We start from the raw sequence: 27,019 nt of genomic DNA, 5'->3' as shown, positions 1-27,019 counted from the left end.
GCAACACATGAAATACGTCAACAGCCTAGGCCTCTCGGAGACGAGACGGGAAAAACCCCATCCGTATGAATGGACGGGGTTCCTTGCCCTTTGGTGGGAGGTCGGCAAATCTATTGCATGGGGAATGGACCACCAAAACTCACCTAATTGACTGATACGTTCAGACTAATGACTATGCATTCCGGTGCACCGAGCTCCTCATGGAATATCCTCGGGACGGTCAAGGCCCTAGAGAGTTCCAATGGCCGTAACGTGAGAGGATTATAGATTTACGAATTTTTTTGATTGTTCAGTTCAGTTCAAACATGTTTATTTCTATACTGTTAATTTTCACAAAGATATATACATAGTAATAATTCATTCATAAATACATATAATTACATATTCATACATAAATTCATTACGTATTGCTGGGGAAAGAACCTGCCCGAAATACTCTTCCATCAAAATGTTTTTGGTTAACAATCCTGAAGTTGATGCAACGCAATGAACATTGGCGGCTTGAAAAATGTCCGCGCGTGCGGGGAATTTGCCATCCTTCTCTTGCAAGCAGATAAGTAGAGTGGAGAGGAGCTCACCATCCATTGAAATAGTCGGTTGAATAGTGTAAGAATGAGTGGTTGCATGTAAACTATGGGCCACTGATTCCACCACTTTCACCCCTCGAAATTCCAGAGTGCGCCCGGAATGCATTTCCTTTTTAAAACCACTCTGGTCAGTATTTAAAACTTGCACACTACCATTTGCAATATTACTAATTAAATCCTTAACCCTCCGTCACGAACTCTCTGGCCTTTTCTGAAACACTCTGTTGTTCCAAGGAATGCTTCTTGGAAACAACTCGCGTAACCTTGCGAGAAACAATGTTGTTATGCTTCTTCCACTTCCAAAGCCACGGAGGAGTGCATTTAAAGTTTGTGATTGGGGTATCCAGTTGACTATTTTCCTCAATTGCCCACCTCCGCAAATCTCGGTCATTTATATTATTCTCTTTGGCGGTCTTGAAGCGGGTGAGAAGAGCTTCCCGGATAGATTTATACTTTTCATTTAAGGCTCCGCTTTCTATTATCTGCCTCTCATATCGATGAAGTTGAGTTCGGCTAGTTACGAAGCGGAAGTTGTGCCGAACTGTCTCTAGTCGCAAGTTGCCCTTTTTCCCTGACTTCCAAAAGTCAACTGCCATTTTTTTTGGAGCATTGATGGTTCTGATCTCGGTTTCTTCATAGGGGAAACATCATATGATGTTGAAGAAGAAGGAGACGTTGGAGAAATATCCTCATCCCTCTCCGAATCACTGCTACTTTCTTCAAACCCCTCCACAGTTTCCTCATTCCTCTCATTGTCATCGTCAAATACAAGATCATCTTCGACCTCCCAATCGTATTCACCATCTTCTGCACAGGATTTCAATATCGCTGCAACACATATATCATAACATATTTTTACTACACAATATAATTATAAATAAATTAGAGAAGCAAGTAACTGACTGTTAGCATAATAATTTCATCGTTTAATTATCATAAAACACTTACCTGTGAGCTTTTCCGCCAGATCAATTTCTTCCACAGTGGTCTCCGAAAAAGAGAGAGTATCCAAAAATTTACTTCTCATCAACCTCAAAACGTTCAATGGGTTTCCACCTCAGCCATTATAATTACCCGAACGATGTTGAAAGCTATATTATACTATTAAAAACAGCAATCAGATCGTTTTTGCTCAATCCACAATACAAGAGCAGAGAGAGTGCTGGAGATAACCGTATGCTTCTGAACAAACCAAAAGATGAAGTAGAACTGACAAAATTCCAATTCCTCGCTGTTTTCCATCTCTACTGGTGTTTATATTTTGTTCGAGGAGACGGGAAATGTTTGGGTTATTTTATGACAGTACCTGAAATGGTCGAGGATGCAGCCGTTTCCAGAAGCGAAAAATCTACGAATCTACGTACGCCCTTTAGAAATACAATAGATTTGCCGACCTCCCACCAAAGGGCAAGGAACCCCGTCCATTCATACGGATGGGGTTTTTCCCGTCTCGTCTCCGAGAGGCCTAGGCTGTTGACGTATTTCATGTGTTGCTTATTTTGGGTTTCCTCTTAAAAGTTTGAAAGAAACATGCCCCCTATCTCGTTTCCTTTGCGCATTTACGGGCAGAAAGATGAAGCATAAATTCTTATCGCGAATTACTCCGGGTTATAGTATCATTCCGAAGTTTCCGCGTTTCAAAGTGCTGCTATACATTATAACTAAATGCAGAGCAATTTTCCCATCAATCCGATGCTCCATAAGTATTAGGTAAAATCGGAAATACAGAAAGACTAACAGAAAACAAAAGAGCGATTCGCCGGGGCGTGAGACTCCGCCGTAGACGAAATATAGCTCGCATCGCATCGCTGGCCGCTCACCGGGCGGCTGGGTCGAGCCCGGCGAGGAGTGGGCCAATTGCCGGCATGCCTTCCCCCTGACGGGCGGCGAATTGACGAATCGGGCATCTTTGATCGCTGATATCTCGACTCACAGGTCACGAGGGCACGGGAAATTTCACACATTTCATTATTTTGCATTAATCTACAAATGTGCAAAGTTTGAAGCAAAAGTGGGCGTTACACTCCGTTAATGTTCCTTGTCAGGGTTGTTTTTATATTCTCCGAGTATGCTGTGACAAAAAAGAAATGACTTAGCTATACTCGTCCTCTTTCTATAAATAAATATGGGATAAATCACGGGAGAAAGACGCCGTTTTCATGTAATTGTCTTCGGGAAATCTATGAAACATTGTGATTTTTTATTCACATGGTATTGTTTTTCAATGTAGCGCCCATTTTCTTTATTTTAAAGGTGAAAAGAGTTCAGGAAGGCGATCCTACGAGAACTACCGATAGTAATTGTAATTGTGACGACTTTTCCACAGATTGCAATTACCCCGACTGCTATTTTTTACTTTCCTCGTTAGCACGTTTTCCTGGTTAGTACGTTCATTTTTTGTGGTCCCTTCAGAAACGTACTAAACAGGTTCCACTGTATATGTATCCAAACTACAAGGGAGAGCCCTGAATATAGTAATTTTCACAGCTATAATAAAGATTATATACTACGTAAATGAATCATGTAATATTTGGCCCTTTCAAATTCTCAAGCAGAAATACCAATTATTCTACATGCTCAGCCCGCAGGTTTTGACGTCTCCATGTTACAGTATTACTGCCTGCAGAAAATTGCCTTTTGCTACACACTTGTGTGACTGGGCATACTTTCCTACCAAAATTGCAAGATTTCGAAGACTTTGGAATTTTTAATTAAAAATTATATCATCGATTATTTTGGATCTTGAATCTTCATGGAATTCAAGGGGACGAAGCGAACGAACTGTAGGCTTTAGTTTTGTAGAGCCAAAAAAATTCTATACTTCTGACGTCATTTAATCAACCTTAAAATCGATTGCTTTTTTAAGTTTAAGAAAGAAACTAAACGCTAAAAATTAATATCACATCGGACAGACGCAGTAATAAAAAAAAAGCTAAAAGAGCCTTGTGGTGTGAAAATTCCCCCTTCCGCGCGACACCTCCGCGAAGGTGGAAAGGGAAAAAAGGATATCGGTTGTTGCCTTTCACGGAAACAGTTCATTTTTCTCTCTCTTTAGCATTCTGACTTAATCTCTTCACTATACTTCAATACCAGAGCCGTATTTCTTATGCGTGGGATGGTTCCGAAACATATCCCAGACGGCACAGGAAGTTTTCGTACCTGAATACGAGGGTGGACCATCAAGATACAAAAATTGCGCTTAGGAAGTTACTAAAAAGGTTTTGTTTCTTTATTTCCTTTAATGACGAAAAAAGATGCAAGAGGACTGGCAAATTCATATTCATCGATAAAATTGTATCTCATCGATAAAACTGTATTCGGTCTGGGACTATTTTCTTTCGCGGGTGGTGCCATCTGGTGCCATCGTGCCATATCCTCCTAGAAAGATCACATGCCTTCACAAGCCGTTGGAGATCGCATCGTTTACGTCACGTCTCACCACATTTCAGGGATTTTTGTGGTTAAGTTTGTGAAAAATAGAGTGTCTGGTAATGGTGAAGTTTCCCTTATTCTTTAATTTCATTCACTGGGCTTCAGAAACGTGTTTGTGAGATATTTTTATTAAAAATGCCTTTCGTGTGTGTATTGTCGGGATGTAATGGAAACTCCGGGACATGGTTCAAGTTTTTAGCTTTCCAAAAGATCCTGAGTTGAAGAAGAAGTGCATTTGGGCGATAAGAAGAAAACATTTCACCCCTACGAAAAACTGTGAGGTATGTACTCTTTCTCGCTAAAATTCTCGTTGTAATTATTTGGATGTAATTTTAAGTTAGAAGTGGCTTCGGGATGTTGATGCATCAACATCCCGTACTATTCAGTACTGAAGTACTATTCAGTACTAAAAATGGTGATTCAAAATATTGTGACAGCAATTCTTTTGAAAATTCTTGCATTTTAGTTGTCTTTTTTGTATTAATTCATTCGGTAAACGTGTGGTTAAAGGAGAAACTAGGAATAAGCTGCCAAGTTTATAGGATCGAATATTGTTAGCTTGCCCTATGGTGTATTACACGTCGGCTTTCATCATTTCAAATTATCTTATGCTATAGTTTAAAACAATAAAAATATCAGGCATACAAATATTTACTATATTTACGAGCCTAGTAATTTGATTTCTCATGCAGAAATACCAAAAATTGGAAATGATTTGACCTAATAAGTTACATGGTATTTTATTATTTATTAATTTTAGGTGTGTGAGCTTCACATCGCACCTTGTGATATCAGAAAATAATTTGTGGCCTTGGACGAGAAGAGGAGGAGAAAATTCTTGCTGAATTGAAGGTGCCCAGATTGGAGGAAGGTACCATTGCTTCACTGTTACCTGTCGCCAAGAAGACAGACATTGTGGCAGAAGTGACATATTTGTGGATATGGATTTGATTTGTGCAAGTGGATGCTGTGATAGTGGACGTTCATCGGAGAAAGTATTGAAGATAGTTTGTATGTATCGACCAGTCCTCTTTTAAATAATTTTCTATTCGAAAGAGAATAAGAGTAATTGTTTCGCTAAATTAGATGTGGGATAGAAGAGAAAATTGGAAATATTATTGTGGTTGACAATAGAAAATACATAATATATGTATTGTATTTCTGTGGGTTTTTTCTTTCCTGCCTCTTTAAAATTTCTTGTGGTGGTGACTTCATGCAAAGTAAGTATAAAATCGGAGGTGTGATCTAAGAGATAACATGTTTTATTTTACAAGTGTTTATGCTGGTGATTTGGCAGGACTTTCATATTTTTAATAGGTTGATACATTTACTGCAGTGACCTAGGGACTTTTACTCATACCAAATAATTTTTCAAATACTTTAGCGCCTGATATGGGTAAGTTTTAGTAGCTGAGACTGAACTATACGTTAATTTTTGCTTGCATTTTGATGAATTCGATCATACTAATAGCAGATGTGTCAGCAATCCTGTTTCATCGGCAATTGGCATTATTTAAAAATTTTATTTCGTCAGGCTTTAGGGTAAGCTTTTTAATGCTCGTGGGCTATGTGATGTCTTATTTAGTGTCAAAATTAATAAGAATTTACTCTTATTAACATCTCAAGGTTTCCAAGTAAGTACGAGCCACTTAAGAATGCTGGATGCTGAGGATGCGTGAATTAGCCTTGAGAATCTCATTTTTCGCAGTTATTTAAGTGGCCGAATAAGTTTTGTAAGTTCTCAATAGGTAAAAAATACTGTATCATGAATTCTAAATACCATGATATAGTATTATTTACCTGTTGAGAACTTACAATTCATAATGATTCATAACATTCTCGCTACGGTTGGTAGCTATCGATTGTGTTGCGTTCGATACATTTTTCGATCGTGCGAGTTACGATATATCTAATTTTCGACCCAATCGATTGAGAATAGCCTGATGCCCCGTTTACACCACGATCGTACCGACGTTGATCGCGACTACTGCACGTTTACACGTCTAAAAGTTACCATCGTAACTCAGTGCTGCCCTCGTTGTGGAATTGTGTCAGATAACAACTGACGACGACACTGCGTGAGAAAATTGAAATCCTGGAAATTAAGAAGCAAAAGAATATTAATGTTTTCATGTGCTAAAACTGAAGCTAGTCCGAACTGTCGGTAAAACGTTAAAGAATGTAGGTTTCTTTATGGGAATCTGTCCAAAGTTTAGCAATATTCATGCGGTTAAGACAGTAGATATGCCTCCTTGCTACGTTCCAAATTGTAATATTTTGCTAACTGGTCACTTTATTATAATATCGACTCAATCCGGATTTAACGTGTCCAAAATAATTTTTTCAAATTAAATAATTACGATTTATTAATCTCTTTGTCTAATTACAACACTTCATATATTCTTTCCCTAGTTAATTTGAAAATTCTTGCACGACCAAGGATCCTCCAACAAAGGCATATTCCTCTACAAAATTATCAATTAATATTTAGATTGTTCCTATCTCCTTTATTAGTAACTTTTAATGGATCCCGTCATAGCTATATAAATCCCCACCTGCTTGTTTTTAATTACCATAGAGCAAATTATGCCTTCAACTCCCAGCTATGATGAGATAAAACTAAAACTAGTCATAACAGTCAGTGAAGTCTTTAAGAAACTAGATTCTTCGAGAGAATATGTCAAAACATTCAAGAATATTCACGCATTAAAGACAGTACATATTGCTGTTATAATTTAACTAGAAAAGGCTTAGATTTCGGCTTGATTCGGCACAAGTATTGATATCTCCACGTCCTCATCTAAATGTTATGGTTATTTCTGGCGAATTTTATTGTGAAATCCTTTATACAATGATTTAATTGGTTAACATTTTGTGCATGTTTGTTATTTTCCATCATCTGTGAAGTATAATGTAAGGATACATGGGTATGGGTTAACCTGTAAATAAAGAAATGCATAAAACTGGTATAGTATAGAATATCCGATATCATTTGGTAAATAGAACATCAGAAAAAACTTTCCCATCACGTCCTTCCATTACCTGCTCAATAATGTCTTCATTCGTTGCCATATATCTTTGAATTATTAGAGTTATTTATAAAATATCAATTACTGCATCAAGATTGCAACGGCGCGAAAGAATCGTATATGCATCGATCTTCATTTCGATCTCTTTTTTCTTGGCACACTAGCGCTAACCATCGTAAGTTCGGCAGTGTTAGGTACTAAGGCCTACGATGGTAACTCTGCGCGTCTACACGACGTTTTGAGGTTACGATCGTACGGATCAACGTCCCGACGATCGTTGTGTAAACGGGGCATGAGTGCTGTGTTCCTGCGCGCTTCGTATCCTATCGTTCGTGCTTCATTCACATGCTTCGTCGACAGGCCACGAATGGAAATTATCCAGTGACGAAAAGCGACGGAGCGGCATAGTATCCCCGTAGTCAATGGGTACTATGTACATACGAATTAGATACGGAGGGTTCTGTGCCGTCTGGGATCCATTCCTTAGTATTTTCACTCGAGTCATGCGCTAAATGGTCTAGTCGATATATACATAATCCTTTTTAACATCCTCAGTTTAGTTTTTTAAGTCAATGAAGACGATTATCCATTCTTTAAATGACGATTTTCAGGACAATTGTTTTAAAAAACTTGAAAAATCGGCCTCAGTTACCGAGCCGCAAGAGTTCCGCGGCGTGTAGCTCAGCCTTGACGCGCAATTGAAAAATCGCTCTTATTTCCTTCGTCGCAAACTTTTTTTTCCACGATTTCTAATTAGTATTCTTTAGAAATCTCTGCTTTACATTGTGGTTCAAACTTTCCGAGTTACATTTTTCGTAAACGAAAGATAATGTCTACTTTATGTCAAATTTCATGTGAAAAACGGGTCGGCCATTTTGCATTGTAAAACCAGACAGATGAAAACCAAAATCTTCAAAAGTCATTTGCCTTGTCTACACTACAGACTTAACTTATGTGACTTCACTTAAATATAATCTTAAATGTGGTGCGGTAGCTACATTTGAGCTTTAAGTCGACTTCAGCACCGTGATTGTCTATATCGGGAAACAGTTACGTTGACAGATGAAGGTCAAGGAGAGCAATTGGTGATTCTTTGATCCAAAGCGACTGTCATTTGAAATAAACTTCCAAACTCCGTGAATTAACCATTTTGGATTTAGAAGGTTAAAAGGAAAGACCGATTTCAGTTCCTGAGGGAACGCTACATCGAGAGGTGATGGAGCCAGAGGAATTTAGAATTACTAAGCATTACTGGCGTGACTTCGTGGAATGACATATTCATAACGTAAACAAAAAACTTATTGATAGTCAAATTCCACTGCTTTATTAAAACCATTGATGTTAAATTTCAACCATTAATTCCTCCCACGTTCAATGAAATCGCCACATCTTATCTCCCTCGGCATCCCTAGGACTAAAATTAAAGCCCTATGCAATAGTTTCAATATCAGTGTGTGGGAAGTTACTGAGTGCATTTGTTTACGTTTATGACACCGTGGAAAATAAACTGTTTTACCGGATCCTCTGCCGTCGTCTCATTGTCAGTCTTAAAATTCCTTAAAACGTTTCTAAGTTTTATAAATCGAGTTTCACCGTGAGCAACAGGCATAGCAATTAGTTTTCACGGAAATAAAACCAACAATAAGATGAGAAACACCACAAAATAAATTCGTGGAATTAATAACCCCAACACTAGAAATTAACTAACGAAATAGAACGCTCAATAACCACGTCATAGAATACAGCACAACTTAGGACATAATCAACGGGATGATTCAGAAGTGAGATGGGTATTATGTGCCATTTACAACACTTGAAGAGCTTCAACCGTACGGAAACAGTTGCCAACGCAATTTAAGTTGGGTTCTAAGATGACTTAAGTGGAGGTGTACTTAAATGAAGCTGGTGACACCTACACAAGTTACTAGTGTAGACCCGGCAATTGAAAGTATAGGCAAAGCACCAAGTCAAAGGAATATTGCATTTTTTATTCCATAAAAATAATACCAACGCAAAACCACCTGGATAAATTCACTGAAACTACCAGGCCAAGGCATTAGAATAACTTATCGGCTTTAAAAACTGCATTATTACATGAGTTTCATGATAGCGCTTCCTGTCAGCAGATTGCTGGACCTACTAGCCTCGAAAGCTCAGTAACCATAACTACTCGACTCGATATTCGTAATGCTACTCGAAACGCTCGAGTCGAGTACCAACTACTCGACTCGACTTGAGTTTTCGAGTACTTGCACGTCCCTAGAAGATACATATGTGTTTTACGATTACTTGGTGCAAAAATTCAAATGGTTTCAAGTACTACTGGAATCGGAATCGATTTTTCACCTTGGCAAGTACTCGTTTTCGATTCCGGTTCTTGGTCGAGAATCGAGGAATCGAACCGACCCATCACTAATTTTAACTCTCTTAATTTCTGGTATTCAATGATGAACACCACCCAGTAAAGCTTATGAGACACTAGTGAGTAACATAACAGTGAGGAATGGAAAAAAATGAAAAATAAACTATGAGAGAAAAGCATCAAAATATGAGTATTTCATGACTAAGCCTCCACTTCATTTATAATATTGGAGTAAGGCAATAGAGCAATTACTTCTGGCATACTGATGCAACATGGCGTGGCTTCTATCACAGCACAGAGATAAAAATTAGCAAAAAAGACTTACTGGCAATATAACAACAGTAGAATCTCCTACTTACGAACATCTTTTTAACTTTTAACTTATTATTTTAACACATTATGCGACACTAATAAGCAATCTTCTCTCCCGATTGTACACATTGGAAAAAATAAGTACCCTGAGAGTGATCAAATCTCCCTTTCATTACATAAATTAATTCGTCAATTGCCCAAAACAAAGGGAGGAGCTACCCACTCACTATGGAAAACAGTATGGCAACATTTTCAACCAGAGCATGTCAACTCATCATTGGCTTTCCTACTTTGCTTCTTTAAATGCCAAAAATACAGGTTTGGTTCCCACCTTTATTCAATAGTATCTAAAGGTGTTGATACCTAGATATTTTCTTGTGAAACATCAGCATTTAGAAATTTCTCAACTTTTTCACAGGCAATCATGATTACTCCAATTTTGTCGCCAAAAAGTTTTACGTCCCAGAGAAACTGGACCACTGCTGTCCAGAAAATTTTGTCCCATGTTTAAAATGGACTAGTATTCTTCTCACAGGTTATCAGTGGCTACATGGCTACCCCACTAAGAACTTATATCACCATTCAAGAGTGTGTCCTGCCATGGCCAAGGTCTTCACACCCTCAGCCACGGTAGAGCCACATTGGGCACAGCCCTCTATGACCCACAAGATATTACCCATTTTACTCAGCAGCTTAACTAAGTAACAGCTCAAGATCATTGGCACCCCCAATTTTTACTGTCACAAGGGAACAATGACCTTGGTGGCAGCCCTCTTCCATGGCACGAAAGGAGCTTCTCCGACCCTGTTTCTACTCAACTGCTTATTATCAAAGCAAACAAGGTATTTAGCCTTCCCATTTTCTATAGAGATATTAAAGACGCCTTCTCTTAAAAAAATCTGGCAGTGGGATGATGCCAGAATCTTCTCAAACCTTGGATGTCTATTTCTCAGAAATATCTATTTGGAATAAGGGCAGATTTATTGGTAGAATTACCTATCGCTGATAATCTCATGGTCACTTACCATATTTGATGGCATAGGAGACGCACTCTCATTTCAGTATGACAAGCACAAGAAAAAAGTCTGTGCAAAGGTGCGGCACCCCAGCAACTTAAATTAGTTCCATTTAAATCTTATAAGATTGCATAAATTGAGCTGAAATATCGATTGAGCACGATCAATGAATCCGTAAGAATTCAATTAATTTCATTCAATATTTCGTTCTCAACTCCTTCGATATTGCAGAAGCGAGCAAAACGATAGTATAATATAATGTAATACACAAATAACTTCACATAATAGCAATTAGCTTAATAATCTCAATACAAAATACAACATTCATCAATTAAATAATAAATACATTTTAGTTAATATAATGGAGTCGGTTTTGAACATTAAACCATGGACGTCGAACTGTCGCATAAAGGCAGGAGATTTTTTTTAGGTGTGCCCTATATGCAGTCAAATATGGTACTTAAGTGTCAGACAGTAGAGCAGACACACTGAAGTATTTGAATCGGCTTTATTTATTAAAGCCTAAAATGAAAGCTAAAAATTCCACCATCAGTTAGCACAATTGTGACCTGCAATGTGATTCCTGCCTAAGGTCATTACTGACAAGGAGAGGTCATGTACCTCGCTCCGCCTTTTTCAATGCTGTATTTTTTATGACATTCGGAATAGCAAATACATCTCTGAACTGGTTGTGGTTCCATTGAATGGGCCTTAGTTTGGCTGTAATTAATTAATTTTCATGTGGTACTTTTAACAAGCCCTATATAATTACAAAATAGCACATGGCCTTGCAGTTGGGCCAGTTGGTGCAGTAGTTAGCATCACTGAGACTCACAAAGGGGTACATGTTTCGGGCTTCCTGGCGGCAGTACATTTTGTAGTCTTCATTTTGATCAAATGGCGACAAGTACCGTATTTATCCAAATATAGTCTCCCCCCTAATTTTGAGGCTTCAGTTTTGGGAAAAGTTAAAAAAATGTGTTAGAATAATGTCCCTCCTTTACTTTTACCTTGGGCATTTTTGGAAAAAAAGGGGGGGACTATATTTAGACATATATGGTATTTCATTAATTCTAATTGTAGCAAGCATAGTCGTGCGAGAAAATTTTTTATCATCATAATGGCGATTAGATATTTAAGCAGTGTCATTTCAAACATGGAGATATAAAGACTAAGCTTGCTTCCCTCCTCAAAACATCCCGAAAGATTAACAAGGAGCAATGACAGTGGATTTTTTTAACCTTCTCCTTACTAAAGACGAAAATATGTGTCTGGACGTTTCTTGACCCGGGAGATGAAAGCTGCAAATTTTCGCTGGAGATTAACCTATGCAGGTGAATGAATGCCGAACATGTACGTTTCCTAGCTCTACCCCGTGTGCGATGTCTTTGTTTCAAGACCCAACACAGCAGGGCTTGGGCTTTACCCTCAAAATCTGGGAGCAGGTAACCAGACCTCTTGTTTTATATTACCCCTCTTAGCAGTAAGAGACTGCGGTCATACAATTGCACATCCAGTTATTTTACGAAATCTTTCCTTTCCTATTCCTTTCTCAAAAATTATAAACTAAGAAATTAATTGTCTTTTGAGCAGCGTTTACAATTTTTAAACAAAATTCTACGATAAATATTAACTTATACTCGATTTCATTATAAACATCTACATGGAAATTGTTGCTGCATTAAATGCGTTAATATTGACGGTAGAGCTTTGTTCAAAATTTGACAATTCTTAGAATCAAACGAGGAATTCAATTTGAAGTCTGCAATTTACGTGCAAGCAACAATTATCCATACAGGTTAATCATAAAAACAAAGCATGATTGACTGTGAACCAATGCCGCTGGTAGGTTATAAACACCGAAAGGAGGGAGCCCAACTACACTCAGAGTATGAGGTAATGTAGAGTCCCCACTAGGAAGGGTCGAAAAAGGTTGGTGCTGAGAGTGCACGACCCTTCTTCACGAATGTCCTGCAAAAATGCTCCATACAGAGGGGACAGAGGAGTCTCGTGGGGCTCAGTACAGCAGTCATGCTAAGGCAAGAACTCCACCATCTTGAAAGGGTTAAAGAAATGACATTTCTAGGTGGCCCTCTTATTATTATGCTGGAAGGGCTATAGAACATTTTGGGAAGTGGCGAGCACAAGACACATTTGGCATAGTTGCTGATTTATAATAATCAAATTTTATTTCATCCTATTTGTTAATTGAAATAACACTTCATAATGGTCTTTTTAGAACATAGGTACTTTGTAAGTTAACTCTCTTTGGATTAATGTGAATTACAAATGTTCGAGAGATATGGCAATTAATATTTTAGCAGTGTCATTTTGAATATGCAGATATGACAACTACACTAGCAAGGGTTGGTGTGCACTAAAATGTTATTGTTTTGTATTGCTTAAACTGATCAACTTTCAAATTCAAAATGAAAACCACTTCTTTCGAGAGCGGCAAGTGGCAATATGCATGCAGATGTAATAAATAAGAACACTAAACATAAATTCCCGCTTCCCAAAATCTTCAGTAGCCCTTCCCGCATAATAACAAGAGGACCCCCTCCAAATGTCATTTCTTCCAAAAAATCCGATGTCATTGCTCCTTGTTAATCTTTCTTGAATCGTTTTTGAGGAGGGTAGCAAACTTAGTCTTCATATCTCCGAATTTGAAATTACACTGCTTAAATATCTAAACACCATTATGATGATAAAAAAATTTCTCTCATGCCTATGCTTGCAGACTACAAAATGCACTGCCACCAGGAAGCCCTGTACCCCTGGCTGAGTCTCAATGCTGCTAACCACTGCACCAACTGACCCATCTGCAAGGCCATGTGCTATTTTGGAATTATATAAGGCTTGCTAAAAGTACTGCATGAAAATTAATTAATTACAGCCAAACTAAGGCCCATTCAATGGAGCCACTACCAGTTCAGAGATGTGTTTCGCCATTCCAAATGCCATAAAAAAATACGGCATTGAAAAAGGCGGAGCAAGGTACGTGACCTTTCCTTGTGAGTATAATCAAAGTTTGACCCACTTTTACTCAAATACTGGCCATAGACAGTGAAAGGTGTGATGTATTTTAGGGTAATTACATGCTTCCAAGTGGAAAATGAATGCAACCCACAACACAGGAATCTAGCCTCCATTTTACAAAACCTTTGATTTACCGAATAGGAATTTTGGGATCCCATTTACTTAGTAAATTAAGAGGATCTACTCTACTCTAGAGGATTATACCACCCTAAATTGAATGGTCTGAATATTTGGCAAAGAAATATCACAAGCATTTTCTTCTATAAATTATATAGCTATTCCTTAAAAGCATTGCTTCTAAGTCCACTCAAAAATAGCCATACCATGTTTAATGCCATATTTGCAGTGTACTGTTTGCCACGATATATTGCAGCATCATTTAAGAATGAGAGATTCTGGATAACAAATGGGTTGATGCCAAATATCCTAATGTGCCTCACCAACACATTATTTGGTAACATAATGAAAACTTTTGTTGACAGTTTCTCACATTTCTGCGTTCAAACAAATTGTACATTCTGCTATTTTTTAACTCCACAGCTTAACACAAGTGAAATTATGGAAATTCTTGAGCGACAAGGAAATGCCAGCTACATCAGTCATATCTCAACTCACATCAAGTTGGCAAGCCTTATGACTCTCTTGGCATGTTCATGACAGTAGAGTCACTCAATTCATCTCTTTAATTGGCATGATTATATACACCTGATATATAGCGCTGGTTCTCCGCGCAAAGAAATCTCTGGATTAAACTTATTAATGAGAGCTAACATCAGCAGGGAAAGAAGATATATTTTATTAAAATCAGATTAGTGGGGCGAAAGTGACACTTATGTGATACAGACTGTAAAGCGTGTAATGATGCGGAGAAATGAGATTAGCATTAAATACGATTTAGATCAAGTTAACTTCTTTTAAAAGAGCATTTCAGCCAAGTATGCCAGGCGCATAAAAAATCCTTGACCCCAATACGTCAACTGCGCAAATGATACTAAAAAAAAACAATGACATCCAATGAATCACAGCTCACATCAAATTAGGAGCCCATGCCAGCATTGATAACATGGACAGGCTAATAAACACCCTCAAATCCAAAAATTCTGTTGTACAGCACATAATATTTCTTTCGGGTGGAGAATATGCCACTTCTTTGAAGTTCAATTCGTGCTTCAAAAGGCCGCCAGAATTGTTATAATTTCTTACACTGTCCCACCATATAGTACTCCATTTGCTGTCAGCTGAGCTTGAATCCATAGACCTTTACAAGTACATACAATAGAAACGAAAACTAAGCATTCTTTCCCAGTAGCATCATCAATGCCTACCTAAAGAGGACTTTCCATTTGCTGCTGAATGCCCAGCTACTTGGGATTGCAAAGGTCTCAGCTCCTGCAGTACTTGATGCTCATTAAGTAGCATTGGAAGATCAGTAGCAAACAGTATATTATTCCTTTTACTTGACAGTCCCAGATTTTCATCCATACCCTTTCTCCACCATGCAAAAAACGAACAAAATGATCACTTATATGCATTCAGAGGTCCTTCGAGATAAAGCAAAACAAACATACTTGAAGCAGAGGCATCAGAGAAATGGGTTTCTCCTGGCCAAGAAACCTAAGACTGATGACCATATAAGGGCCATGTTTTCTTAAGGAACCTTTACAAAATATTCTAAGAAGCTGATGACAGAACCGAACTCTAAGTTTCGCAACACGAATGACCGAGATGATTTACTCAAACCACGCATTTTCCTGCTTTGACTCAGCGCAGTCTGTCACAGCCGCTTATCCGGATTCACATGTTTCTGAATGAATGCGCAGAATAGATAGCACATGATATTTCTGAGGTGTTTAAACATGATGCGGAGTGCCGTGCGCGAAATCTAGTCACGTACGCAGCATGACTACGTGACATAATTAAGAAAGAAAAATTTCCTTCGTTGTCTTCAGGGTACCCACTCGAATCAAACAATCAAGCAATCGTCTTATTTCGCTTTTCATTTTCAAGGTAACGTTTATCGCGCGCAATTTTCAAATGAGTACTAATTCGCATCAAGTGACATACTCGGGTACAGTCGCTCCCTCAAAGTCACTCCTTGCGTATGATGTATATAAATACGAAAATTTGCCAGCAGAAAAAAATTAGTCGCAGCATACACCAGAGAAAGGAAATTAAACACTAATTTTTCTATTTCCTATGGTGATTACGTGCATTGCAATATGTTCAAAGGAAACATTTTTATTTGGGAAAAATGGTGTCACCTCTGAATGGAATAGAAACTTTAAGACCCTTTTAAGACTATTCAAAAGATAGATTTATAGGGTAGTAGATAGGGGGTTTATTAGGGCGCATCATCAGATTTCTAGTCCATATGAATGAATTTGAAAACAGTAATGCAGCTCAAAAAAGAATAAAGACAACTGAAATGTTAACCAAGTTCCGTGAGGTACATTTTGCCGAAGTAAAATTTTTCCATTAAATCATGAGAGAAAGGGTATTCGTCCACATTTTTTTCAGAAATTGTATGCGCCCAAGCAATTAAATATCATGTGCAAACTGTTACCTATAGCAACATCATCCAATGCAAATATGTAATGATGGGAGCTGCTAACTTGGTCCTACTGACAGATAGACTACTGGAGAGACATTATTGCACTACAACCTTTTATAGTTTGATGATTTGGTACTCTTTTTCTCTTTTAGCTTTTTTTGCAAATTCCAAATTTTCTCAAGGTTTTTATGGATCAAAGAAATTTGAAATATTTTTTCTAATATGCCAAGTAGTAGACACTATAAAATGATTCAAGCTTCATAATAGGGTGTTTCCTATTATTTTTTTATTCCCTAAATCGAAAGATTATTACTCCTGGAGTACGTATTTCACGCTTTTAGATTTTTAAATGACGATATCTATTTTTCGCGATTACATGAAAAGTGAAAAATTTCAAGCGCGCGAAAACGTGACGCGTAAGTAGGAATGATGGGAAAAAGTCCGTGCGACGCATTTCTGGTTCCCCCTCCCGCCTTGTGAGGTGACCTTGATCGAGGCTCTGAGCGCTCATAGGACGCAGGATGCTAGTGGGTAGCTGAGTATCTTACTGGCTGGTAGCGCTTGGTTTAAAAAAGGTTTATTATAATACCTTATTAAACAAAGAAAACTTTCCCACCTAAGCCAGTTTTAATAGGTGATTATTAAGACATGTTTCCCTGAGCTCTGTGCCTCATGCATGCATTGGTAACCTCAGACGATGTATAACTCCTATCTTCTCGTATAGAAACTAGGTCCCTGTGACGTCACGTGGAGTGGCATCGCATGGGCGCCAATCTGGCCCTTTTCAAATGAGGATAAAAATGGACCATTGCCATTCGTCTAAACCAGTACTTCTAAAACGAAATAATTTGTATATTATGAATACAGTAATGGTGGGTAACGAATAGCAATCAATGCCTTTCGTTTTATTTGATGAAGGAAACTACCCTATTGCTGCATCGAGCAACTATATGTACAGAGGTTTTCAAAAGTTTCTTCACAAATTGAGCGGCGTCACTTCTGCTCCTGAGAAATTGAGCTTCACTTACTGCAATTATATTAGCAGTACAGGGCAAATTTGATCAACATTCCCATCTCCCGCAATATTGTTACTACTACATCATTAAGGGGCAATACATGTGGGATATGTGTAATGTTTAATGCCACATGAATTGTGCAGCTCATGCTAGAAAATAAATACCAGAACCTCCAGAACTTCAATTTATTTTCTCTCTTAAATTGACTGATCCATCAAAGTATATTTTCATACAATTAACACAGAAGCCTCATGCTGAGATTTAATGAAGGTAAAATATGTAAAAATCTGCTGCCATGCCACTGCAAATAATGCCACTAAAATCTGTTGTCACTAAATCAAAATTCAGTTTGATTTTGTGTCACTATAATAGAAGACTGGTTCGTTCCCGTGAATGATTTGAGAAAACACATACAAGACACTATTAACATCAGTGTGGGAGTTGGCATACTGGTGAAGCAGCGCATTTTACACAGAAATTATTTGAATGTAGAAGTTTGATCCTGTCCACGGGAATATTTTTTCAATGACATGAAATGGTGTCCTCTTTCGTGTCATGGAAAGTCCTCTTTCGTATTACCCGAAGCCCCCACTACGATTGCAAATTTATTCCGCGCTGCTTGTCGCTGTAAACAATAGAAAACATAGAAATTGCTTGTTTCTGACACTCCTTTACCTTATAATTGTGCAGCTAAACATCAGTACCTTTATATTTTGTTGGTTAATCGACTTTTTATTTCTATTATCCTAATTACAGAAAGTTCTCAAAAAAACTCGTCTAACCTAAGTTTGCAGTGTATTGAATTGAAACTGTTCTTATAGACACCAACAGTGGCGCAGCGAGGGGATTTTTGGGGGTTAAAACCCCCCCCAGAGCTCAGCGAAATTTTTAAGTTTAATCCATTTTACTTTAATGGATTGATAATACTAATAGAATAGTGTAAGGATTAATAAAATATCCCTCAGAAAGCTGTAAAACACCATTTTGAATCGTTCATCTTAAAATTCTGCCTTGTATTAATCTCGCACCTACCGCTTATCCTGGTGGGTATTCCATACCCCCACACACCCCGGTATTAGTTGCACCTAAAACCCCCCCCAGCCTTAATTCCTAGCTGCACCCTGGAGACCAATATTCTATAAATATTGAGGTTCACCACGATATGGTATCAGGGTGGTCTGGGGTGATTGGGGGCCCTTGCAGTGGCGCCGACTCCATGGGGCCTGAGGGGGCCCGAGCCCCCCCAAAAATTCTCTATGGGGGTGATGAAAAAATGTGCCAAGCTTGTCGATTTTCCCCGGAGTGTCCAGATCTCGATATTCGAGTCAACAGGGTTCTAATGTTGATCATATGACTCTTCTAAAATGCTTAAAAAACTTAAAACTCACTAATTATAAAATTTCCCGGGGCAAGATCCCTGGTTTGGGCCCCCCCAATATTTTTTGTAAGTCGGCGTCACTGGGCCCTTGGCAGGGTCTGATAATAGGGACCCCCTTGCCGGGGGGTACAGGGGTCTGCCACGGGAATATTTTAAGAAATTGCATACCTGGAACAGCATTTTGATGCCATTCTGGGTAAACCAGATAAAATTTAACGAAAAAAAATAGAAATTTTGTCAGAAAATACAACATGAAAAGTGAGATTTTAACAGCTTATGAAATATAATAATATACTATAGTTCCTTTATAGATTACATAGTCAATTTGTTCCTTGAAACTGTGCTGAAATATAAAAACCTTTTCAAATAAGCCATTCAAAAAAGCATCAGATTCTCTATTATCTTCTGATATCTTTATTTTATAATTTTTGTATAATCTAATTACCCTGTAGTGTTGTAATTAAAGCACCTTATGACAATGCAGAATTTTATTTTTGTAAAAAAAACCTAGGTTCAAGTAATCTGAATCTTTTTTATTACACCTTTCATATATGCTCCATGATAGACAGAGGGTTGTGGGGTCCAACTAAGCTCGGGGCTCTTGGCGATTGCTGACTAGCCGACCTGGCCAGACCGTCCCTGTATGGTATGATATTTGGAGTATGCAACTGGCAGCTGTGGTCATTTGCTCCGTGAGTGAAGGGTATGGAAGGAAAGGTGGAGAAACTCATTGTTGGCGTTAGCATACCCTTAATTAAATGCACCAACCACAGCACCATGGCTTGGGATCCCAAATACATGGCTGGTGATGTTAGGGGTTCACAATTATGCGGTTCCATTGTCAAGAAAATCTAGTACCATCATGTATCTATCTATCTATAATCTAGAACTATCAACATAATCTTTGAGTAAGAACATTTCTTTTATAAAATGAAAAAAAGTGTGATTCATTCGGGCTCAACATCCCAGATCTTCACAGTAAATACTGCACACAGAATTACTCATATTTGTTTATTATTAATCATAATAGATGTCCGCATATTTGTGAGACATAAACAGTGTGTCCAAATACAAATCAAAGATAGGAAAAACCTTGTCACGGAACCCATAAGAAAACACTCTTAAGGCCCAACATGTGCCGTGTGGACGTGTGTTTCCTCAGTTCATTGCATTCGCTTTGCTCAATTCCGATTAGGCTTCTGCTCCTGGAGTTTGACTCCAGCTGCAGTTGCTCAGTGGCATCCATGGCCGTCTTTGTCAGCTCTTGATACTGTGAGAGCAAAGGATACACGCTTGCGAAAGGATAGCGGCAGATCTATTACATAATTTACCTTTGATAACTATCATCATAAGGCTTCTGTATTACTTGTATGAAAATATACTTCGATGGATTGGTCAATTTACGAGAGAAAATAAATTGAAGTTCTGGAGGTTTATTTCCCCTGCACTGCTATGATAATAGCAGCAAGTGAAGCTCAATTTCTCTGAGGAGCAGAAGTGGTGCAGCTCAATTTGTCAAGATACTTTTGGAAACCACTGTACATGCAACCATTTCTGCAAATTAGAAGTGGCATTATGACAAAAAAAGCTCAAGTGTGTGGCTTAGTAACATGTAGCAATCAACACTTTAATGTATATATAGCCATCATTAATACAGAATATCATACTTAAAGGCCCAGATTACAGCTTTAGCAATATTGCCAATGAAAACAAAGGCAACCTCCACCGGGTCAGCTCAACATCTTTAATTCCCAACATGACAAGCATCTATCATTCCAACAAGCCATGTTTCTCCATATGTCTTTGAGCTTTCATGCCATGAGAATTAAAATTTATTCTTCACATTAAACTCTGCAGAAAAATTTCTCTTTTGTACCCTTCTGTTTTTTTTGTTTTCTCTAATTTTATCAGGTTTTCAATAATAGCTCATATGAAAGAAATTACATACCGCACTTCCCTCAACTTAGCATTTCTTTTCAGATGTTTTAATAGAAGGAATTACACTACCAAATATTTTGTCTGATTTATAAAGCAATGGGTGTAAGAAAGGCTCCCACCAAATTTTACCATTGAGCACAGAATAATTTTGCCCATTGAGCAGTTTAAAGTTTCAACTTGAATTCCGCGCCAAAAACGTATTTCTCGGGCGACGCCATGTGGATGACGTGTGAACCTCATGATATCTGCATTGCTTGCATAAGGAGTGCATTGTCGTAGGCGTTATTTCGAGCATAAGTAAATACTAAATAAAAAAGATAATTTTAAATGAGTGGAAGGAAACCTTATGTGTATTGTTGTGTGCCGATATGTGAATTTTCCTCTCGTTAAACGCCAGAAAAGTATTTTTGTGGTGCTAAACGACCCAGACCGGGGAAGGCGGTGGTGCGACGCTGCACGGAGACTACATATTCCTTCAGAAATAGGCTATTATAGAATGTGTGAGGGCCATTTTAATGTAAATCTCTTCTGCTTCTCAAAGAGATTTAGTTTCCATTACTCCTTTTGTTGTCTTTGACCACACATTGCAAATTTTTCGTATATGCTTTTTTTAATTGCAAATATATCATTCTGCTTCCATTTATGCTGGATATAATGATTATTTCGTGTGCATTTACTGCATATTTGCCCTGGTGTTCACTCTTTGTTTCTATCTTGTGCATTAAAAGCCAACCACTGCAACGGAAAGTGTCTTCGATGCTTACCTGGTGATGTGTCAAATACTGCAAACTAATACATGATAATCTCAAATGTGTACTCCAGAAACACTACGATATCGAATTACTCACAATAAACAGATATAAGCACATTTGACTCCCGGTGCCACCAGATCTATAGATAGAAGAACAAATAGTAAATAATAAACACGGATAACTATGCAAATCTTACAACAAAACAGAGAAACCAGAGGCAATTACTTACTGAATGAATACTAGCAAATAGTTTGAACTATCATTAATCAAAAAAGAATAATTGACAAGTAATAAATTATAATGTGTGACTCCTTTCGCCAGACTTCAAACTGTACGTTAATGCTAACGCCAGGATTTTATCCACCATTTTACTCTTAATTTAAAAAATTTGCATCGGCAATAATAAAAGCATAATATCAAATACAGTGAAACTACGATTGTTAAAAACCTGTTAATAAGTAAGAAAAAGAGCTGAAAAAATTATGAGAGACGGTCCCGACCTCTCAACCTTTACTAACTGAGCTCAAAGCGTTGCTCACTAGGCCACCACTGTGGCGACCTGTCACATGACAAAAATCATATAATAATTACTTTAACCACGAAGGGTAAAAACCAGTGCAAGTATGCAGTAAATGCTCACAAAATAATCATTACACATACATAAATAGAAGCGGAACGATACATTTGCAGTATAAAATAATTTGTCCCTTTGTGTGCATGTATATAATCACAAGCTGAATGTCAGCGGAGTGAAGCGGATAACTACAAAAGGAGTATAGGATACTAAATTTCCTTGAGAAGCAGAAGTGGTGCCACAAACTTTGTCCTAAAACTTTTGAAAGTGACTGTATGTGTAACTCTGATGTAAATATAAGTGAACTTACGAATATTTTCATGTTAAAATCCCCATCTCTGAGTTACTCTTTCATTTTGATGACAATTGTTTACTATTTTTCATAGCACGAAACTGACTTGAAAATTTATCAGGAAAATAGGTGGACCAAAGCGAGACCTATGCTTTAAAAAACTGCTGTTCCAATGAAATTTGAATGCTAATCCTACAAGAAACTGAGAGAACCCCGATTTCCTCCCTTCAGAGGGCAAGAGAACAGCTATAGCTATAGCACATTTGTTCATTTATTTCACAATTTACATCCGGAAACTAAAAACCAGTAATAAGTAAAGGATTTTATGATGGTAAGTCCACAAATGAAAACATCCACGATAATTGCCGTGATTACTGTCTCTTTCAAAAGTGTAAACATTTCATCGTAAGAAGTTTCATTTCAATGAAATGATTCTTTTTGAGACAAAAATTGTCCAGAGTCCCTGTTAATAATGTCAGTACACTTCTGGTATCTGCCAGAACAAAATTAACATTGTGTTTCGCCATGACGATAAACTTTTGGCCAATATTTCCACGAACGCAATGTGTTTACGGCTTCTTCAAGCATTACTCTTGCGACATTCATGAGGTTCACACGTCACACAGCGTCAGCCAATAGAAATACGTTTCGCGCCGTGGGCGTGGCCGAAGCTCCTAGCGGACTTTCAAAGCTACTTATCTCGGTTAAAAATAGAATTTGAGCTCTAAAATTTGGCGTGTGTGTTTTCCATTCATATTTTCTTGGTTTTAAAAAATTACGAAAATCAATTTTTAATTTTTAGTGTTCCCTCCTACTAGAGGTTTCACTGCACACCCATACTGCTGCAGATAAAAATATAGGTCGAAAACGGGTGAATTCAATGGAATGAATAATATCACTCTCGGTAGTTCATTACAAGATTAAATTTATTTCAGTAGAATTAATAGTCAGTCTTATTTATTATCTTTTCACATTTGGTCCAAATACCATATTTTCAGATTGAATACCATATCCATCACAAATTCACCTCTGGATGACATGATTGTGAGACTAATGTGGAAACATTATGAGCCAGTAATAATTATAAAATTTCAATGAAACATCATACTCCAATTTTCAACAAGGATATCGCTATTGATAACCACGATAATTAGTACATTACTGCTTATTCTTCATGCACAAACTATTCACTTAATTACATTTATGAATTTCAGAGGCCTTTAGTTTCATTTAGATATTCCCAGTCGTAGTATCACAGTTGGTTTCACTTCTTATACGAGTAGAATCCTTCTCCTGATTTGACACCTAGTTTTCCCTCAGCCACTAACTTGTCAACAATTTTAATAGGAGCAAAGAGTGGATTTTCTGGAAACTGCTTATTCCAGCCTAAAAAAAGATAATATGAGTTAATTGAATCATTTAGAAAAACTATTCATCATAACAAATGGACATTCACTGAAAAATGGTATCCTTCTAAAATCTAAAGTTAATCAAGCTATTAAAAGAAATGATGACTTATAATATCAGGTATCAGAAATTAAACACACAGCAATAAAACTGTGAGCATGAATATTTGTGTTCTTAAGGAAGAAGAGAAATTAGGACACCTATATCTAATGTTTATCAACAGAGATTTTAATACAAGTTGTTTTTATCATCTCTACTCCATAACAGGTCATTAAATAAATTAATGGATGAAGGTGATACTTAGTGAATTTATGTAATATTTATGTTAGTTGGTTCTCCTCCCACAAAAATGACACATTGTTACTTAAATAGATCGGGGTACTTAAAAAAGTGTGTGAAAAGTACAAAGTAGTTTCTTTTAACATGCTTAAGATTCAATCACTATCACAGCCAGCCCAACTACACCCAAACCAAACTTTCCTTTAGACCCACCACATAATGAAGTAAATACTATGACCAACAAAGCTGTCTCCAAAGCAGCCCCATAAGTTTAAATTAACAGTACACATGAAAACAATAAGGTGTAATAAATATACATATTAACATATTATAATATTTAATTTTTTATTTATAACAATTTAATTTTATATGTATTTAAATATAATTAATATTTAACACTAGTACTATTTCATCAGTCCAAATTCTATTTTTGTCCATTCAAAATTTTTTACAAATTTCTCAACAAAACGAGTTAACATACCATCCAAAATATATTTCGTTGTGTCCAGACCAACATAATCAGCCAGCTCTAAAGGTCCCATCGGATAACCAGCACCTAGCTTCATTGCTGTATCAATATCGCGAGCAGATGCATCTCCTACAATCAAAATGATAAGAGCTTCTAAACATACATAGCATTTATCAATGCATATCATACCCTCGGGTGACTACTGCAGCACATTAATATATGTACATGTAAAGCTTTCTCATTCTAATAATAAATTGGGTTCCAATTTTTATTTTTATTTTACATTGAAAGTGAAAAATTTAAATTAAATAGTAGAAATTGAAACCCATGGAAAAAAATCACCTGAGAAAGACACCTAAATCGCCAGTATAAATTTAAACTAAATAAGAGGCAACAATAGAGATTTACAATTTGAAAACTTTCAAATCATCCAACTTTTTAGATAGTATCGGGTGACTAGCAACATGCTCTATTGCTGCTACAGACAGAAATCAAATTCACTTTCAGGTGTATGAGGCATACTTAATTATCACCAGTTTCTAGAAGTGGTCACATTTTTCGCCTTTGGGCAAACTTCACGATCAAAATATATACAGTAGACTCTCGTTAATACGAACAACGTTGTTACGAAGTTCTCGTTATTACGAAGCAAACCGTTGGTCCCGTCGAAAGGGCCTATCCAAGCTATAGTAAAAGAAACGTTATTACGATATTTTCGTTTTTACGAAATTACGAACCTATGTCCCGGTCCCGGCAGTTACAATATGAACTTTATTACGAAGTTGCACGCACAAGCCACGGTATTTAGGTGGATATTCACTACACTTAAGTTTCAATAATTGCGCCACGTTTAAGTTATTCTCGTTTACTGTGCCTAAGAGCGTCAATTATGGTTCTTTATTCACTTTACACGCAACATCATATAACTAGCTTCATTCCTGTGTAGTCAGGGTGCCCTACTCATAACCGTTCGTAAATAGGATGTACAGTCAGACCTCTTCCTATGCACATTCGATTTACGAATTTTCAGAGGTAGGAGCATTCAAAATTTTCAAATTTCAAATTTGGCGCCTTTCGATTTGGCCGATACTACGCGGTGTGGCGCTGGGAAACTCTCACTGTGATCATGATCTGAATAAGGTATCAATGAAAATGGTGTGAATTTAGGAACTGTTCAACGTTTCGCCCGTTCTTCGCCACCGCGGGGAGCTATTTTTTCGGCTCCGAATGCATCGCAGGCCCCGCTAGATCAGTTCGCCACAAGCGTGAGTAAGCGCATACGTGTGATGCAGTGTTGCATCCCGCAGGATAACCTTACTCTGCGATAAATTACATACAGTCCGGCTGGCGAGGGTTGTCCGATTACGGCACAATAGGATGGGCGGATAATCCTGCGCCAGCACGGTTTTAAGCCAACCGCTGTCCCCCAAACGCACCTCACACCCTCGCCTAGTCATACAACGTTGTCAAATGCATAAACGAACACCGAAATAAGCCTGATCCACCAAAATAAGCCTGATCCACCAAAATAAGCCCATTCTTCGAATCACAGAACAAGTGATTATTCCTCTAGGTCCTTGACGCTCGTCGTCCCTTCCGGATCTTTTCTTCACGGAACACTTTGTAAGCGTTTCCCTTTCTTACCTGGCAGCCTTGCCCCCTCCCCGGACCTAGACCATTTGGTCTGTAATTGGACAACTCTCGGTGGCCGGACTGTAATTTTATCAACCTAGGAACAAGGTCTTGGGACGCATCGAGTTTGAATATCGGAGTTCATGTATTCGGGAAGATATCAACCCTCGATTGCGTCATGGCGCAGTCTTCTGTTGAAAAACTGAAACGCATTTTCCTGTTTATATTTATTTCCGCGTAATTTAATCGCGTTTATAATACACTATTCCTTTCGACGATTCCTAAAAGAAACGTTCTTACGAACTTCGTTATTACGAACCTCCGATTTTTCGGTCCCGTGAACTTCGTAATAACGAGAGTCTACTGTAACACTAAACATAGTACAGTAAAAAAATATTTTAGAATGAGAACACTTTAATAGTGTTATGCGCAGCAAAACTGATCAACCACAAGAACAAAAAAAATTTCATCAAACAAAAACGAACTTGCAATGATCAGAGGAAGGCAAAATAAAATTAAACTGGATTAAATGTAATAAATAAAAATTACACATAAAATTGTACTTAAAATACAAATAATTCTTGAAATTTGTATTTGAAATACGTATATACAAATATACAAAGGTGATTTCATAATACATTAGTAATTTCTTAACACTAGAAGGACGGCAGGGGTCATTTGACCCATTTTCAGAATTCAAAATTATTTTTCTCTTATTGAAATATTTTTTTAAATTTTGAAACTTTTTCATTTTATTCATTTTAGTCTATATTTTGATAAATTAGTGAAAATTCAACTATAATGTTTTGTTTTAAATTTTTATGACATGTTATACCTAGAAGGACAGCTGGGGGTCATTTGACCCACAACTTGTTTTCGCGCTATTTTCTGCTTTTTGTCTTGCCCGTGGGCTCTTTTGAGCTATGTATAACTTATAATCAGCAAGTGGCTAGT

The 27,019-nt window shown here is 37.5% G+C and overlaps 2 protein-coding genes across 4 annotated transcripts in view; both read right to left on the bottom strand.

Annotated features, from left to right (window-relative positions):
• LOC124170756 (inositol polyphosphate multikinase) overlaps positions 1 to 15,732 on the bottom strand; it is a 50,859-nt gene extending 35,127 nt beyond the window's left edge. Inside the window, exons 1-2 of one of the 3 annotated variants that reach the window (XM_046549693.1) lie at positions 15,346 to 15,732; positions 15,103 to 15,266 (exon numbers count right to left, since the gene is read on the bottom strand). In XM_046549693.1, the coding sequence (XP_046405649.1) occupies positions 15,103 to 15,259 (157 nt within the window). In that variant the 5' untranslated portion in view covers positions 15,260 to 15,266; positions 15,346 to 15,732. Of the gene's footprint in view, positions 1 to 15,102; positions 15,267 to 15,345 lie in introns of those variants that run through there. The other 2 variants (XM_046549692.1, XM_046549694.1) reach the window with 2 other exon arrangements.
• A 7,454-nt stretch (positions 15,733 to 23,186) lies between these two features.
• Positions 23,187 to 27,019, bottom strand: part of LOC124170513 (probable 3-hydroxyacyl-CoA dehydrogenase B0272.3) — a 37,346-nt gene continuing 33,513 nt past the window's right edge. The window contains exons 6-7 of the mRNA XM_046549285.1: positions 24,446 to 24,562; positions 23,187 to 23,664 (exon numbers count right to left, since the gene is read on the bottom strand). Of these exons, the coding sequence (XP_046405241.1) occupies positions 23,543 to 23,664; positions 24,446 to 24,562 (239 nt within the window). The 3' untranslated portion in view covers positions 23,187 to 23,542. The remainder of the gene's footprint in view (positions 23,665 to 24,445; positions 24,563 to 27,019) is intronic.

Source organism: Ischnura elegans, chromosome X (assembly GCF_921293095.1).
Source record: "Ischnura elegans chromosome X, ioIscEleg1.1, whole genome shotgun sequence".
Taxonomy (NCBI): domain Eukaryota; kingdom Metazoa; phylum Arthropoda; class Insecta; order Odonata; family Coenagrionidae; genus Ischnura; species Ischnura elegans.
Note: the sequence above shows the minus strand (reverse complement) of the source record. Positions and strands in the feature narration are given on the sequence as shown.